The sequence below is a fragment of the Nycticebus coucang genome, chromosome 3, assembly GCF_027406575.1.
Source record: "Nycticebus coucang isolate mNycCou1 chromosome 3, mNycCou1.pri, whole genome shotgun sequence".
NCBI lineage: Eukaryota > Metazoa > Chordata > Mammalia > Primates > Lorisidae > Nycticebus > Nycticebus coucang.
The window spans coordinates 20,433,770-20,450,272 of record NC_069782.1 but is presented as its reverse complement, the minus strand read 5'-3'; the positions used below and the strand labels follow the sequence as shown (position 1 = coordinate 20,450,272).

Below are 16,503 nucleotides of genomic sequence, written 5' to 3'. Positions count from 1 at the left end.
GCTGTCCATAATAAAGTAAAAGTGCAAAAACATAAATCCCTTTCACACCTAATTCCCTTAAAATTGGGGCCAGTACACTCTCCCAAGTGCAAATTCACATGGAAAAAACAAACAAAACCCCACACGACTTTGCACGTAAGTTTTGAGATGAGGGGGAACGAGATTAAGAGGATAAGATGCCTTTGTCAAAAATGACAAGATTAGAAGGGTGATGCCGGAGAGAACCTCTGGAGGGGCAGGGAAAGAGAATTTAGGTGTGCTATGGAAAAATGAGAAAAGAAACTACAGATCCCAGAAAGGGGTTTCACTGGAGAGGGCAAGGCCTGAGGGATAAAGTCAAAGACTTGAGGCCCCCAAGACGGCGTCCAAGATATTAGCATATGCGGAACCGGCATCTATCCCTCCCAAACGGTCGGGAAGTCAAGATCTCGACTCCACACGCTGCCACTTGAGCCAGGGGAGGAGATGTGAGTCCCCGACCCCTCGGGGTAGAGGGGCGCCTCTAGGACCGGTCCCCGGGCTGCGGGGCGGAGGGGAGGCAGGGCGGGCAGCGCGCGGGGCTCGGGGCGCCGCGCGCACCGTGCGGGTTCCCGGCGCCCGGCCCGGGCTCCGGCGCCGCTACTCACCTCTCCGAACTGAAAGGCAGAGACGATGGTGACAACGACGCCCACGAAACAGACGTAGAGCCCATACCTGTGGGACAGGCAGGTATAGGTCTGTCTCTGTAAGAGCTTGAGCAGCATCACCCCGGCCGCCGCCACGCCGCGCCCGGAGGAGCCGCCGCCGCCACCGCCGCCTCAACGGGCCGCCATGCAGAGGTCTCCACCGCGCCGCCGCGCTCAGGTCACAGCCTCCGACCGCCGCGCATTGCCGCTCCGGGGACCGACGCCCGCTCGGCTCCGCGGCGCGGCCGCCGCTTCCGGGAGCCGACAGCCCACGCCCTCGGCGCGGCGGAGGCGGACCCGCGGCCCGCGAGGCGGCCGGCGCCTCCAGGGTCTGACCCGCTGAAAGGCGGCCGGGGCGACGGCGCGGTAGGGTCGCCAGCGCCACCTGGAGGGCGGAGGGGCAGAGGGCAGGTGCTCGCCCTCCCTGACTGCGCGTGCGCGACGGGCCCTGAGGGCGGGGAGGGGCCTTTGCACCCGGGAGCTCCCCGCCCTGCTCCGAGGCGGTGTCACCGACGGCTTAAAACCTTTTTCTGCATTTGTAATAATCAGGAAATGATGGCTTTTCACAGGGCTAAAGAGAGATGCTGTTTGAACTTTCCCAAACGGATTGTTTTAAAGAGGAGAATTTTAGCCTAAATCTGCCAAAACCAAATATTATTTGTTTATTCATTAAATATGTCTTTGGTGGGCTGGGCGCCTGTGGCTCAAGCGGCTAAGGCGCCAGCCATATATACACAGGAGCTGGCGGGTTGGAATCCAGCCCGGGTCCGCCAAACAACAATGACGGCTGCAACCAAAAAATAGCCGGCCGTTGTGGCAGACACCTGTAGTCCCAGCTACTTGGAAGGCGGAGGCTGGAGACTCGCTTGAGCCCAGGAGTTGGAGGTTGCTGTGAGCTGTGATGTCACCGCACTCTACCCAGGGTGACAGCCTGAGGCTCTGTCTCCAAAAAAAAAAAAAACAAAACAAAACAAATAGGGCAGCGCCTGTGGCTCAAGGAGCAAGGCCCATATACCGGAGGTGGCAGGTTCAAAACCAGCCCCCGCCAAAAACTGCAAAATAAATAAATAAATAAGAAATATGCTTTATTGCCTGGCATAGTGCTTGGTGTCAGGTATTAGATAATGAACCAGCACCTAGCCACTGTTCCCAAGGAATCTAGTAGGGGAAATGGACATGTAAACCACTAAATATTAATACAAAAAGAGTTGTTATGAAAGAAGTCAGGAGATTGACTGAAAATGAACAAATGCAGGCATGGCCAGTTAATCCTACTCCGGCATCAGGTTATTTCCAGGAGGCCTTCCTCTTGGCACCTTTTGGTTTTTTGAGGTTTTTTTTTGCAGTTTTTGGCCGGGGCTGGGTTTGAACCCGCCACATCTGGTATATGAAGCTGGCACCCTACTCCTTTGAGCCACAGGCGCTGCCCTCTCTTGGCACCTTTGATTCAGGAGAAATCTTTTTGTAATCCCATCACACCCTAGCTAATATGAGTCTGGTGTGTGTGTGTGTGTGTGTGTGTGTGTGTGTGTGTTTTGAGGCAGGGTCTCACTCTCTTGCCCAGGCTAGAGTAACATGGCGTCAGCCTAGCTCACAGCAACCTCAAACTACTGGGCTCAAACGATCCTTCTGCCTCAGCCTCCTGAGTAGGTGGAACTACAGGCACCCACCACAAAGCCTAGCTGAATTTTCTATTTTTAGTAGAGATAGAGCTGTCCTGGAACTCTGAGCTCAAAAGATCCTCCAGCCATGTCCTCCCAGAGTGCTAAGATTACAGGCTTGAGCCAAAGCACCTCCCTAAACAGAAACTTCTTGCAGGGGGCCCACCCGTGTTTTGTACATAGTGTGCTTCCAAGGCCTTATGTTGAGATGAGCTGATAAGAAAATCGGACCTTATCAGAGAATTTTAACTAGCTGATTAAAGTTAAAATAACTCCTGATAAGTCTATATTTAACTGAGTCCTTGCTTTATTCAAAGTAAGAAGATAAAATGTTCATCTTGCAGAGTGCTTTCCCTTTTTAGCTCTAGGCTTGAAAACTTGCTTGTTCCCAGGAAACATATTTTGATTTTGTTCCTTCCCCTCTTTCAGGATATAGTGTGTGTTCATAGGACATTGAAGTTGTTGTAAGTGACTCCATTCCTTCAGTTCTTTATTCTAAAAAAGAAAGCCAGGACAGCTTTTAAATTTTGCAAAATCATGACTAAGACAAAAATTTTAAGTAATTTAACAGCTTCTGAAAGACTTTTGAGAGCAAAAACATAACATGGCTTACTGTTAATTTTTGTGAGTTCAAATACATATGTATACATAAATACCCATAATTTCTTTCTTTTTTTTTTTTTTTTTTTTTTTCAGTTTTTGGCCTGGGCTGGGTTTGAACCCACCATCTCTGGTATATGGGGCCGGTGCCCTACTCCTTTGAGCCACAGGTGCTGCCCATAAATACCCATAATTTTCACATAAATGTGGCCATGTGACCATACTTTATTCTATTTATTTGATATTTACTGTTGGGATTTTTTGGTAGTTTCATCCACTGGAGTATAGGCACCATGAGGCAAGAGATTTGCCCATCTTATTTACAAGCATATCCCCACCCTTAGCATTGTGCCTTGCCAATGGTAACTAATTGATAAAAATATATTGTATGAATTAATATATTTTGCACTGATAAAAGTTCCAGCCATAGAGATGGCATATAGTAAAGTTTTGTTGAATTGAATTGCAATGTGTTACAAAGGTAACTAGAACATTATGAAGAATAAACCTAAATTTTGAAGTAGAACTCATTTAGAAAACTTTATTGTCCTAGATCATTTTTATATGGGGGAGTATATTCATGACATCTAGGTTTGTTTTGTTTCGTTGTTTTGTTTTGAGACAGCATCTCGCTTTGTTCATATCCTTGGAGTGCTGTGGCATCAAGTAGCTGGGACTACAGGCAATGACCACAGCGCCCAGCTATTTTTAGAAACCAGGTCTTGCTCTGGCTCAGACTACTCTCCAACCTGAGCTCAGGCAATCCACCTGCCTCCCAGTGTCCTAGGATTACAGGCATGATCCACCTCACCTGACCATAACATCTAGGTTTTAAATCTCATGGGAAGAAGGAGGGCAAATGGTGGGATCTCACCTAATGTACACAATATGAGGGTGTGCAGCACAGCCCCCAGGGTGAATGGTTCAACTACAACTTAGACTTTACCTTAGAATAGCAGTTCTCAACCTGTGAGTTGGGACCCCTTTGTAACAATGAAAATACATTGCAGCATAAGGAAGGTTGAGAACCACTGCTTTAGAGGTAAAAACAATGTAACCTAAACATTTGTACCCTCCTATTCATTTGAAATTTAAAAAAGCTGTTCGCTACACAAGGTGGTTCATGCCTATAGTCCTAACACTCTGGGAGGCCAAAGCAGGTCGATTGCCTGAGCTCACAGGTTTGAAACCAGCCTTAGCAAGTGCAAGACCTTTCGTGGTGGGTTCAAACCCAGCCCCGGCCAGAAACTGCAAAAAAAAAATAGCTGGGTGTTGTCGTGGGTGCCTGTAGTCCCGGCTACTTGGGAAGCTGAGACAAGAGAATCACTTAAGCCCAAGAGTTGGAGGTTGCTGTGAGCTAAGAAGCCACAACATTCTACTGATGGTGACAAAGTGAGACTCTGTCTAAAAAAAAAATACAAAAGAAAAAACTATTATTATTTATTCTGTTTCTTTCTCTTTTTTCTTTTCTTTCTTTCTTTCTTTTTTCTTTTTTTGAGACAGAGCCTCACTGCGTTGCCCTCTGTACAGTGCTGTGGCGTCATAACTGACAGCAACCTCAAACTCCTGGGCTCAAGTGATTGGTCTCAGCCTCCCAATAGCTGGGACTAGAGGGGCTGACACAATGCCCAGCTATTTTTAGAGATGAGGTCTTGCTCTTTATTCTCTGTTTCCTTTTGTGTATAACTTCTTGGTGTCTGTCTACCTTTTCCTAAAAATCTTCTCTAACAATCAGCTACCTCCTTGGCTCATCCTCTCCATTTTTCTTGTGGTTTTCTATTTATTGATTTGTGCCTTTATCTTGGTCATTTCCTTTCCTCTTAGTTTACTCTGTTGCTTCCGAACCGGTTTCTCAAATTTAACACTGAGCTTATTATATATATATATATAATTTTTTAAAATTTTTTTTCTTTTTTTGAGACAGAGTCTCACTATGTTGCCCTTGGTAGAGTGCCGTGGTGTCACAGCAACCTCAAACTCCTGGGCTTAAGTGATTCTCTTGCCTCAGCCTCCCACATAGCTGGGACTACAGGCGCCCAGCATGATCCCGAACTAATTTTTGAGGCAGTTGTCATTGTTGTTCAGATGGTCCGGGTCAGGTTCAAACCCTCCACCCTTGGTGTATGTGGCTAGCCCGGTAACCACTGTGCTACGGGGGCTGAGCCTCAATTTATATTTTTAATAAACATTTTCAAACCACAAATTTCCCTCAAAGTACCAATTTTATTGCAGTGTACATTGGTGGCATGGAATGCAAGTACATAATGAGACTTGAGGGAGTGCAGTGGGTGCCAGGCCTGGGACAGACAGTGTCCTCCTCAGGGGAACCATGGCAAGGTCGCTGGGCCAATGCCAAGGTGACAAGTGGCAGTCGTCATGCTGGGAAACTAAACCCGCCCCATGCAGCAGGAGGACGAAAAAGCAAAAACCATCCACTGGATCAGGAAGAGGAACCCACGTCTTCCTGCGGCGTCCCTCCAGCGCCCTCTACTGGAAAGCTTCAACATCACACTCACTGCAAAGAAGAAATGCTTTCCAGGGGTATTCCACCTTTTTTTCTTTTATGGAGCACATTGGAAAAGTGAGAGTTGTCTTGGGCCACACAGTAAATACATACACAAACGCTGACAAAAGCTGATTACCGAAAACCAAAAAAAAAAAAAAGGTTTGTGCATAGTTTTTGTGATACTACATATCCAACACCACAGACAAGCAAAAAAAAGTCTTTACAAAATCAGCATGCAGCCCTCAGGTGGCAGGTCAGACACCTTAGGAGTTTAGCCCATTATCACCAGGTTCTGAGAGAATGAATTTGGGACTGAGAAGTAACATTTGATTACTGGCACATCTCTGAAGCTAAGGCTCAAGATGTGATTTAAATTTCCCTAATGGGGTGGCACCTGTGGCTCAGTGGGTAGGGCCGGCCCCATATACCGAGGGTGGTGGATTCGAACCCGGCCCCAGCCAAACTGCAACAAAAAAAAGCCAGGCATTGTGGCAGGCGCCTGTAGTCCCAGCTACTCTGGAGGCTGAGGCAAGAGAATCGCCTAAGCCTAGGAGTTGGAGGTTGCTATGAACTGTGTGATACCATGGCACTCTACTGAGGGAGATAAAATGAGACTCTGTCTCTACAAAAATAAATAAATAAATAAATAAAATTTCCCTACTGAGGATGAATTTGCAGATTTTAATCTGGGAGTGAGTTGAGAGAGAGAATGCGAAGGGCATCTATTCTGGCCTGCCTGAGTCAAGGCAGATGTTATGGGGCTGTGAAGCCAGTGCTGCTGGAAGCAGCTCTCTGCTTCTGGAGAAGGCATCCTGACCCTGCTCTTTCTGGTCCTGACTGTCAGCAGATACCTCGACAGAGCAGTCCAGCTGGGGTATTAGGAACTGATCCTACAAATTTGACCTAAATCTCGGGGGTGAACCAAATTAATCACTTTCTGCTTAATCAGTGAATGAAATCTCTAATCTACAAATAATTAACCTGAAAAAATCGTGGTGAAAGAATATAGATTGTACAATATGAATTTGGAATTTCTAGAAGTTTCCTTTATTGTCTAGTACATGGTTCCTCTTTATAAAGTTTCAGGTTTGCTCAAGAAGAATATATATTCTCTCTCTCTCTCTCTCTATTCCTAATTTAATTTTTTCTCTGTTCAGATTCTCTCATGAAATACGGAATCTACCTATATGCAAAAGCTAACTCCTTGTATTTCAAAATTGGATCAATTGCCTGATCCCCAAACATTTGCCAGGGGTCCTCAAACTGCGGCCCGTGTGCCACATGTGGCAGTGTGATTGTATTTGTTCCCGTTTTGTTTTTTTACTTCAAAATAAAAATATGTGCAGTGTGCATAGGAATTTGTTCATAGTTTGTTTGTTTTTTAAACTATAGTCCGGCCCTCCAACAGTCTGAGGGAACAGTGAATTGGCCCCCTGTTTAAAAAGTTTGAGGACACCTGATTTAGACTCTCTTTAGTTTTCTGCTCCTTAGCACCAAAGCAGTGACCACTCAGCATTTAAGTATTTGATTATCCAAAAACACTGATTCTCTAACTCACTGCAATGTTAGGTAGGTAATAAAATTGGGAGAGTTTGACATCTTCTACACAGTATGCCTTCTGGAATACCATCAGAGGCACTCTGATATTTTGCTACAATGCTTTGGCAATGGCTCTTAATTTATTGTAGTCACTGTAACCAATCCCAAGGAAACAGTATAAATTCAAGTGATGCCAACTAATATAGTTAGAGTACCAAATTCCAGAGTTAATCTAAAGTGTAAATGTCCCAGTGAAAGACTAATAACTGATGTTCCTAACATTTCAGGCTAAAAGAGTATGAAAAGAATTATGGCAAAAACCTCTAGAGCAGCGGTTCTCAACCTGTGGGTCGCGACCCCTTTTTTAACAATGAAAATACATTGCAGCATTAGGAAGATTGAGGACCACTGCTCTAGAGGGTAGTTTTGGGGGAGGGAGTGGTGGTTGTTGTTTGTAGACAGAGTCTCACTCTCTCCCTAGGTACAATGTGATGGCTTCCCCACTGCAAGCTCAAACTCTTGGGCTTGAGCAATCCTCTTGCCTCGGCCTCCTAAGTAGCTGAGACTTCAGGTTCCTGCCACAACGCCTGCCTAGTTTTTTTATTTTTAGTAGAGTTGGGGTCTTGTTCTTACATAGGCTGGTCTTGAATACCTGAGCTCAAGAAATCGGCTGGTAGGCTGGGTGTTGTGGCTCACACCTATAATCCTAGCACTCTGGGAAGCCGAGGTGGTTCAAGCATAAGCAAGAGTGAGATCCTGTCTCTAAAAATAGCTGGACAGGGAGGCGCCTGTGGCTCAGTCGGTAAGGCGCCGGCCCCATATACCGAGGGTGGCGGGTTCAAACCCGGCCCCGGCTGAACTGCAACCAAGAAATAGCTGGGCGTTGTAGTGGGCGCCTGTAGTCCCAGCTACTCGGGAGGCTGAGGCAAGAGAATCGCTTAAGCCCAGGAGTTGGAGGTTGCTGTGAGCTGTGTGATGCCATGGCACTCTATCGAGGGTGATAAAGTGAGACTCTGTCTCTACAAAAAAAATAAAAATAAAAAATAGCTGGACGGCTCAGCACACATGGTTCGGTGGTTAGGACACCAGCCACACACACCAGGGCTGGTTGGTACAAACCCGGCCTGGGCCTGCTAAAACAACAATGACAACTACAACAACAAAAAAATAGTGGAGCGTGGTGCCTGTGGCTCAAGGAGCAGGGTGCCAGGTCCCATATACTGGAGGTGGCAAGTTCGAACCTGGTCCTGCCCCCCCCCCAAAAAAAAAATAGTCAGGCATTGTGCCTGGCACCTGTAGTCCCAGCTACTTGGGAGGCTGAAGCAAGAGAATCACTTAAGCCCAAGAGTTGGAGGTTACTGTGAGGTGTGACATAACAGCACTCTACCCAGGGCGACATAGTGAGACTCTGTCACTATGAAAAAATAAATAAATAAATAAAATATAAAAATAGCCAGGCGTCGTGGTGGGTGCCTGTAGTCCCAGCTAACTGAGAGGCTGAGACCAGAGGATTGCTTGAGCCCAAGAGTTTGAGGTTGCTGTGAGCTGTGATGCCACATAGTGAGACTATGTGAGATGATAACGCTGGGAGGGCAACATAGTGAGACTCTGTCAGAAGGGAAGGGAAGGGAAGAGAAGGGAAGGGAAAAAGGAAGAATGGAAAAGAAAAGAATAAAAAAGAAAGAGGTGGCGCACATCTGTGGTCCCAGCAACTCAGAATTGGAGGATTGCTTGAACCCAGGAGTTTGAAGCTGCTGTGAGCTAGGCTGAGGTCTTGGTATTCTAGCCTGGGCAACAGTAAAACTCTGTCTCAAAAAAAAGTTCTGAAAATGGAAAGCAGTGATGGTTGTACAACAGTGTGAATGTACTTAATGCTGTTGAATTGTACACCTAAAAATGGTTAAAATAGGCTTGGTGCCTGTGGCTCAGACGGCTGAGGCACCAGCTACATACACCTGAGCTGGCGGGTTCGAAACCAGCCCAGGCCCACCAAACAACAATGACGGCTGCAACCAATAAATAGCCTAGGCATTGTGGTGGGCACCTATAGTCCCAGCTACTTGGGAGGCAGAGGCAGGAGACTCGCTTGAGCCCAGGAGTTGGAGGTTGCTGTGAGCTGTGATGCCACAGCACTCTACCCAGGGCAACAGCTTGAGGCTCTGTCTCAAAAAAAAAAAAAAAACAATGGTTAAAATAGTAAATTTTATGTCAATTTTACCATAATAAAAAAAATATTGGGCGGCGCCTGTGGCTCACTGAGTAGGGCGCCGGCCCCATATGCCGAGGGTGGCGGGTTCAAACCCGGCCCCGGCCAAACTGCAACAACAACAACAACAACAAAAAAAAATAGCCGGGCGTTGTGGCGGGCGCCTGTAGTCCCAGCTACTCGGGAGGCTGAGGCAAGAGAATCGCGTAAGCCCAAGAGTTAGAGGTTGCTGTGAGCCGTGTGACGCCACGGCACTCTACCCGAGGGCGGTACAGTGAGACTCTGTCTCTACAAAAAAAAAAAAATATATATTGGGGAGCGCCTGTGGCTCAGCAGGTAGGGCACCGGTCCCATATGCCGGAGGTGGTGGGTTCAAACCCAGCCCCGGCCAAAAAAATAAATAAATAAATAAAAAATAAAAATAAAAATAAAAAAATATTAATAAAAGAAAAGAAGGAAGGAAGGAAGGGGGGGAGGGAAGGGAAAGGAAAGGAAAAAAAGGAAGGAAGGAAAGAAAAGAAAGAGAGAGGGAGAGAGAAAGAAAAGAAAAGAAAAGAAAAGATCCTCTGGTCTCAGCCTCCCAGAGTGCCCGGATTATAGGCGTGAGCGACCTCCCTGGCCAGGGTTAATAGTCACTGAGATTAGTATGACTACAGAGACACTCATGAAAAAGACAGTAAAGGGCGGCGCCTGTGGCTCAGTGAGTAGGGCGCCAGCCCCATATGCCAAGGGTGCCGGGTTCAAACCCAGCCCCGGCCAAACTGCAACAAAAAAATAGCCAGGCGTTGTGGCGGGCGCCTGTAGTCCCAGCTACTCAGAAGGCTGAGGCAAGAGAATCGCTTAAGCCCAAGAGTTTGAGATTGCTGTGAGCTGTGATGTCACAGCACTCCACCAAGGGCAACATACTGAGGCTCTGTCTCCAAATAAATAAATAAATAAATAAATCTGAAACACTGAGGCAAGAGGATAGCTCGAGCCCCAAGTTTGAGGTTGCTGTGAGCTATGATGCCACAACACTCTACCCAGCTTGAGACTCTGTCTTAAAAAAAAAAAGAAAAAAGAAAACTACTTACATAAAATCATTTCATTCATTCATTTATTCATTTAATTTTTTAACAAATACTCCCTGAGTATAGCTATTATGTAACAAGCACTGTGCTAGTTTAAAGGGACAATGAATAAGACAAAGAAATTCCTTCCCCTATGGGCATGTAGTTTACTAAGTGTAGGCAGCCAACAAAGAAATGTGCAAATTAATATACAATATAGTGTTAGGTGATAAATATGGTGAAGACAAGTAAAACAGGATAATGAACCAGAGTCAGGGGTTAGAACCAGAAATCGAGTTATATAGTGTTATCTAGGAAGAGTCTCTAAGGAAGTGACAGATGTGGTGAAGCCAGGGGGGGCCATGTGAAAACCTCAGAAAAAGTCAGCAGATGTAAAGGCCCTGAGATGGGAACTTGATATGTTAAGTTGCATTCCCTTAATTACTACTGAGATACAACTGCTTTCCCCTCTGCCTCCTAGACTATCAAGTAGCAGTTTATTATAGATTTCCAATCCCTCCTATTACTGAATGTTAGCCAGTCAGTGACTTTAATTTGCGTAATGATTTTGAGTTTAAGTCAATGACAAGGGTATTGTTTTTTTGTTTTTTTTTTTTTGAGTCTCACTCCGTCTCCCTTGGTTGAGTACCATGGCATCACAGCTTACAGCAACCTCCAACTCTTGGACTTAAGCAATACTCTTGCCTCAGCCTCCCAAGCAGCTGGGACTACAGGAGCCCACCACAATGCCCAGCTATTTTTTTTTTTTTTTTTTTAATTTGGCCCGGGCTGGGTTTGAACCCGCCACCTCCGGCATATGGGACCGGCACCCTACCAGCTGAGCCACAGGCGCCGCCCAGTGCCCAGCTATTTTTTTGTTGCAGTATTTGATTAGCTGGTCTGGGGTGAGTACAAACCCGCCAGCCTGGGTGCAGTGCCCTACCCACTGAGATACGGGTGCCACCCATTTTTTTTTTTTTGAGACAGAGCCTCAAGCTTTTGCCCTGGGTAGAGTGCTGTGGCATCACAGCTCACAGCAACCTCAAACTCCTGGGCTCAAGCGATTCTCGTGCCTCTGCCTCTCAAGTAGTTGGGACTACAGGCGCCTGCCACAATGCCTGGCTATTTTTTTGTTGCAGCTGTCATTGTTGTTTGGTGGGCCCGGGCTGGATTAGAACCCGTCAGTTCAGGTGTATGTGGCTGGCGCCTTAGCGGCTTGAGCCACAAGCGCTGAGCCCCAATTTTTTTTGTGTGTTTTTTTTTGGCCGGGGCTGGGTTTGAACCCGCCACCTCCAGCATATGGGACGGGCGCCCTACTCCTTGAGCCACAGGCGCCGCCCCCCAATTTTTTTTTTTTTTTTAAGGCAAGAGTCTCACTTTGTTGCCCTTGGTAGAGTGCAGTGATATCATAACTCACAACAACCTTAAACTCTTGGGCTCACATAATCCTCTTGCCTCAGCCTCCCAAATAGCTGGGACTACAGGCACCAACCACAACACCCAGATATTTTTAGAGATAGGAGTGGGGAGGGCCTTGCTCTTGCTGAGGTTGGTCTGGAATCTGTGAGCTCAGGCAATCCACCTGCCTCAGTCTCCCAGAATACTAGGATTACAGGCATGAACCACAGCACCCAGCCCATTTTCTTTCTTTTTTAAAGTCAGGTTTATTAAAGTATTGTTTGCATACAATAAAATTCACCCTTTTAAAATTCAGCGAGTTCTGACAAAGGCATACAGTTGTGTAGTCATTCCACAATTAAGATTCCACCACCCCTGGGTGGCACCTGTGGCTCAAAGGAGTAGAGTGCCGGTCCCATATGCTGGAGGTGGAGGGTTCAAGTCCAGCCCCGGCCAAAAACTGCAAAAAAAAAAAAAAAGATTCCACCACCCCAAAGAGTGCCCTGGTTTCCCTTGTGCCCTTTTGAAATTAATCCCCTTCTTTCGTGCTCAGCATCTGGAAACCATGGATCTATCTTTTTGTATCTATGGTCTTATCTTTTCTGGAGTGTCATATAAATGGAATAATTCAAAATAACTTTTCGTGTCTGGCTTAGTATAATACCTTTACGATACAACCATGTTGTTTCATGTATTGCTAGATAGTTAATCTTTATTACTGAGCAGTTTTCCAGGCAATGTTTGAATCACAATTTGTTTTTTTTTGTTTTTGTTTTTTTTTTGTAGAGACAGAGTTTCACTTTATTGCCCTCGATAGAGTGCCGTGGCCTCACAAAGCTCACAGCAACCTCCAACTCCTGGGCTTAAGCGATTCTCTTGCCTCAGCCTCCCGAGTAGCTGGGACTACAGGCGCCCGCCACAACGCCCGGCTATTTTTTTGTTGCAGTTTGGCAGGGGCTGGGTTTGAACCCGCCACCCTCGGCATATGGGGCCGGCGCCCTGCTCACTGAGCCACAGGCGCCGCCCTGAATCACAATTTGTTTACTCATTCCTCACTTGGTGAACATCTGAACTGTTTCCAGTTTATGGCCATGATAAATAAAGCAGCTGTAAACATTCATGTGCACACCTTTTTGTGAACATGTTCTTTTCTCCTTGGGTAAATAGTAAAGAGTGGGATTACTGGGTTATATGGTAAGTTTATGTATAACTTTATATGATACTGTGGCTGGGTGCAGTGGCCTGTGCTTGTAATCCCAGCATTCTGGAAGACTGAAGCAGAAGGATTCCTTGAGCTTAGGAGTTCAAGACCAGCTTGAGCAAGAGTGAGACCCTGTCTCTATTAAAAATAGAAAAATTAGCTAGGCTTCCTGACAGGTGCCTGTATTCCCAGCTATTCTCCTTTCTTGAGGCACCTCACCCTAGTTCTAGCCAGAACCTCTAAGAAGAATATAGATCTTAGAATTAGATGGAGTTGTGCGTTTGAATCTTTGCTTCACCACCACTTGTATACAACTACTTATTCTGTTACCAGAATTGTTGAACCAGGTTCTTTTTTTCTTCTCTCTTTTTTTTGAGTCTCATTATGTCACCCTCACTAGAGTGTTGTGGTATCACAGCTCCCAGCAACCTCAAATTCTTAGGCTTAAGCAATTCTCTTGCCTCAGCCTCCCGAGTAGCTGGCACTACGGGCGCCCGCCACAACGCCCGGCTATTTTTTGGTTGCAGTTGTTGTTGCTGTTTAGCAGGCCCGGGCCAGGATTGAACCACCAGCTGCATTGTATGAGGCAGGCATCTTACTCACTGAACTATGGGCAGTGAGCCTGAACCAGGTTCTTGTCTCTCGAAGTCAACGAATTAATTCACAGGATGAGGGAGATAGCAAGTGAAGGAAAAGTATACGAAGAGCAAATTTACGGACAAATAGAGAAATTCCTTTACTGAAATAGAGGAAATAGGGAAAGCGGCAAAGACTCCAGCACAGAATGCACAGAGGGGGACCCGAGGGGGTTGCTGGTGAAAACTAAATGTTAAGGGGATTATATATGTTGTCTAACCTTATCTATCTTCTTTGTGTAAGGAAGTGGAACTTATATTTCTTTTGTTCTTTTGTGTCTTAATTTCCGGGTTATTTTTTGTTTTTTGTTTTGTTTTGTTTTTGCAGTTTTTGGCCGGGGGTGGGTTTGAACCCGCTACCTCTGGCATATGGGGCCAGCGCTGTACTCCTTTGAGCCACAGGTGCCACCCTTATTTTTTGTTTTTTTCAGACAGAAGCTCACTATGTAGCCCTGGGTAGAGTGCTGTGGCATCACAACTCACAGCAATCTCAAACTCTTGGGCTTAAGCAATTCTCTTACCTCAGCTTCCCAGGTAGCTGGGACTACAGGTACCCGCCACAACATCGGGCTATTTTTTGTTGTTGTTGTAGTTGTCATTGTTTGGCAGGCCCAGGCTGGTTTTGAATCCACCAGCCCCAGTGTATGTGGCTGGCACCTTAGCCGCTTGAGCCACAGGTGCCGAGCCATTTGTTTGTTTTTTTTAATTGGAGACAGTCTCATTTTGTCGCCCTCAGTAGAGAACTCTGGCATCATAGCTCACAGCAACCTCAGACTCTTGGCTTAAGCGATTCTCTGGCTTCAGCCTCCAGAGTAGCTGACACTACAGACGCCAGTCACAACACACTACTAAACAAACATTTGTTGAATGAATTAACTACAGATCCTGGATGGTTTCTAAATAAAACCCGTTGGTGTGAAGGGCTTGTGTCTATGATTCTAGCGTGGGAGGTGAAGATGGGAGGATTGCTTGAGGTCAGGAGTTTAATATCAGCTGGGCTAGGATAACAAGACCCCCATCTCAATAAATAAATAATAAAATAAAATAAAATATTAGTCATTAAGTAAAAGAATTATGAAGGAAATCACTTTCTCAAAAAACTAGTTTCTCATTTTTGAGGAGGGAGACAAAAATTGCCTAACCTGAACTTATTTTTTATTCATTTATTTTATTTATTTTTTTTTTTGTAGAGACAGAGTCTCACTTCATGGCCCTCGATAGAGTGCCGTGCCTCACACAGCTCACAGCAACCTCCAACTCCTGGGCTTAAGCGATTCTCTTGCCTCAGCCCTCCCGAGCAGCTGGGACTACAGGCACCTGCCACAACGCCCGGCTATTTTTTTGGTTGCAGTTTGGCCGGGGCCAGGTTTGAACCTGCCACCCTCGATATATGGGGCCGGTGCCTTACCGACTGAGCCACAGGCACTGCCCTTTTTTATTTTTTTTTTAATCTGAAGCTTTTTTCATTATCCTCGTATTCAAATCATGTCCAATACATGTCAGACTATCAAAACGAAGAACAGCTCACGAACCCTTTTTTCCCCTTTCTCTTACACGTGGAGAAATAAATCAGTGAGCTCTTTGCAAATGGGAGCTTCCTGACTCAGTTTTTCCATTGATAATGACAACTACGGCATGGACGGTACCTCAAACCAAACCCCACGTAGGAGTCAAAGTAAATAGAAACTTAAAATTAGACGAACTAGAAAGTCAAATCACATGAGTTCCTGTATTTGTGAGTTAATTAGAAACTATTCATAAGGGGAAGAAAAAAAAACAACTGACCTCTTAAGACTCAGAAGAAATTCTCATATTCATTGTCATAATGGAAATTCCCAAATTTCTCAAATGTGTTCTTCTCATTTGATAGCATAAAAACATCTGCCACAAAATGTTATGAAACTGATGAAGTATCTGATGCCATTGCCCAGCCTGTAATAACTTGAAGGATCAGGTTGTCCTCACATCAGTCACATCAGTCAGGTGTCATTTCACACAGGGCTCTGACGCTCCCTCCCTTACGGCCATCGACATTTCTACACGTTTGCTGCTGCTTTCTTTCTTTTCCTTTTTTCTTTTTTTGCAGTTTTTGGTCGGGGCCAGCTTTGAACCTGCCAGCTTCAGTATATGGGGCCGGTGCCCTACTCCTTTGAGCCACAGGCACGGCCCTTTTTTTTTTGAGACAAACTCTCAAGCTGTCGCCCTGGGTAGAGTGCTGTGGCATCACAGCTCACAACTCATAGCAACCTCCAACTCCTGGGCTTAGCGGTTCTCCTACCTCCGCCTCCCAAGTAGCTGGGACTACAGGCACCTGCCCCAACACCTGGCTTGTTTTTAGTTGTAGTTGCACTGTTGTTTGGCAGACCGGCCTGAATTCGAACCTGCAACTCAGGTGTTTGTGGCTGGCGCCCTAGCCGTTTGAGCTGCAGGCGCCAAGCCATGCTGCTGCTTTTTTTTTTTTTTTTTTTTTTGGTAGAGACAGAGTCTCACTTTATGGCCCTTGGTAGAGTGCCGTGGCCTCACACAGCTCACAGCAACCTCCAACTCCTGGACTTAAGCGATTCTCTTGCCTCAGCCTCCCGAGCAGCTGGGACTACAGGTGCCTGCCACAATGCCCGGCTATTTTTTGGTTGCAGTTCAGCCGGGGCCGGGTTTGAACCTGCCACCCTCGGTATATGGGGCCTGCGCCTTACCAACTGAGCCACAGGCGCCGCCCCATGCTGCTGCTTTCTGTTTTCTATACTCTAGGTAGGACATGGCCTTTCTTGAGATGCCACTGTGCCTGCCATTATGTACAAATGTGTAAGTCCAGATTCTCTAGGTAATAGTATTAAACTAGTACTGAGCATTCATCTGTACAGACTTTTTCTTTTTCTTTCATTCTTTTCTTTTCTTTTTGTTAGAACAACTCAGCAAAATAAGATTCCAGTTTATTGTTGGACAATATTGTTTCACACATATATCAAACAGGTAAAAATAAATAAATAAATAAACAGCAATTTCATAGATAGAAAAAAAGGGAAAAAAGAAAGGAAGAAAAAGA

The 16,503-nt window shown here is 45.9% G+C and overlaps 1 protein-coding gene across 3 annotated transcripts in view; it reads right to left on the bottom strand.

Moving 5' to 3' along the window:
• The window catches only part of GNPTAB (N-acetylglucosamine-1-phosphate transferase subunits alpha and beta), a 97,265-nt gene extending 96,272 nt beyond the window's left edge, over positions 1 to 993 (bottom strand). For 2 of the 3 annotated variants that reach the window (XM_053585160.1, XM_053585161.1), the window contains exon 1: positions 627 to 993. In XM_053585160.1, coding sequence (XP_053441135.1) covers positions 627 to 743 — 117 coding nt within the window. In that variant the 5' untranslated portion in view covers positions 744 to 993. The remainder of the gene's footprint in view (positions 1 to 626) is intronic. The other variant, XM_053585162.1, reaches the window with a different exon arrangement.
• Between the last annotated feature and the right edge of the window lie 15,510 nt (positions 994 to 16,503).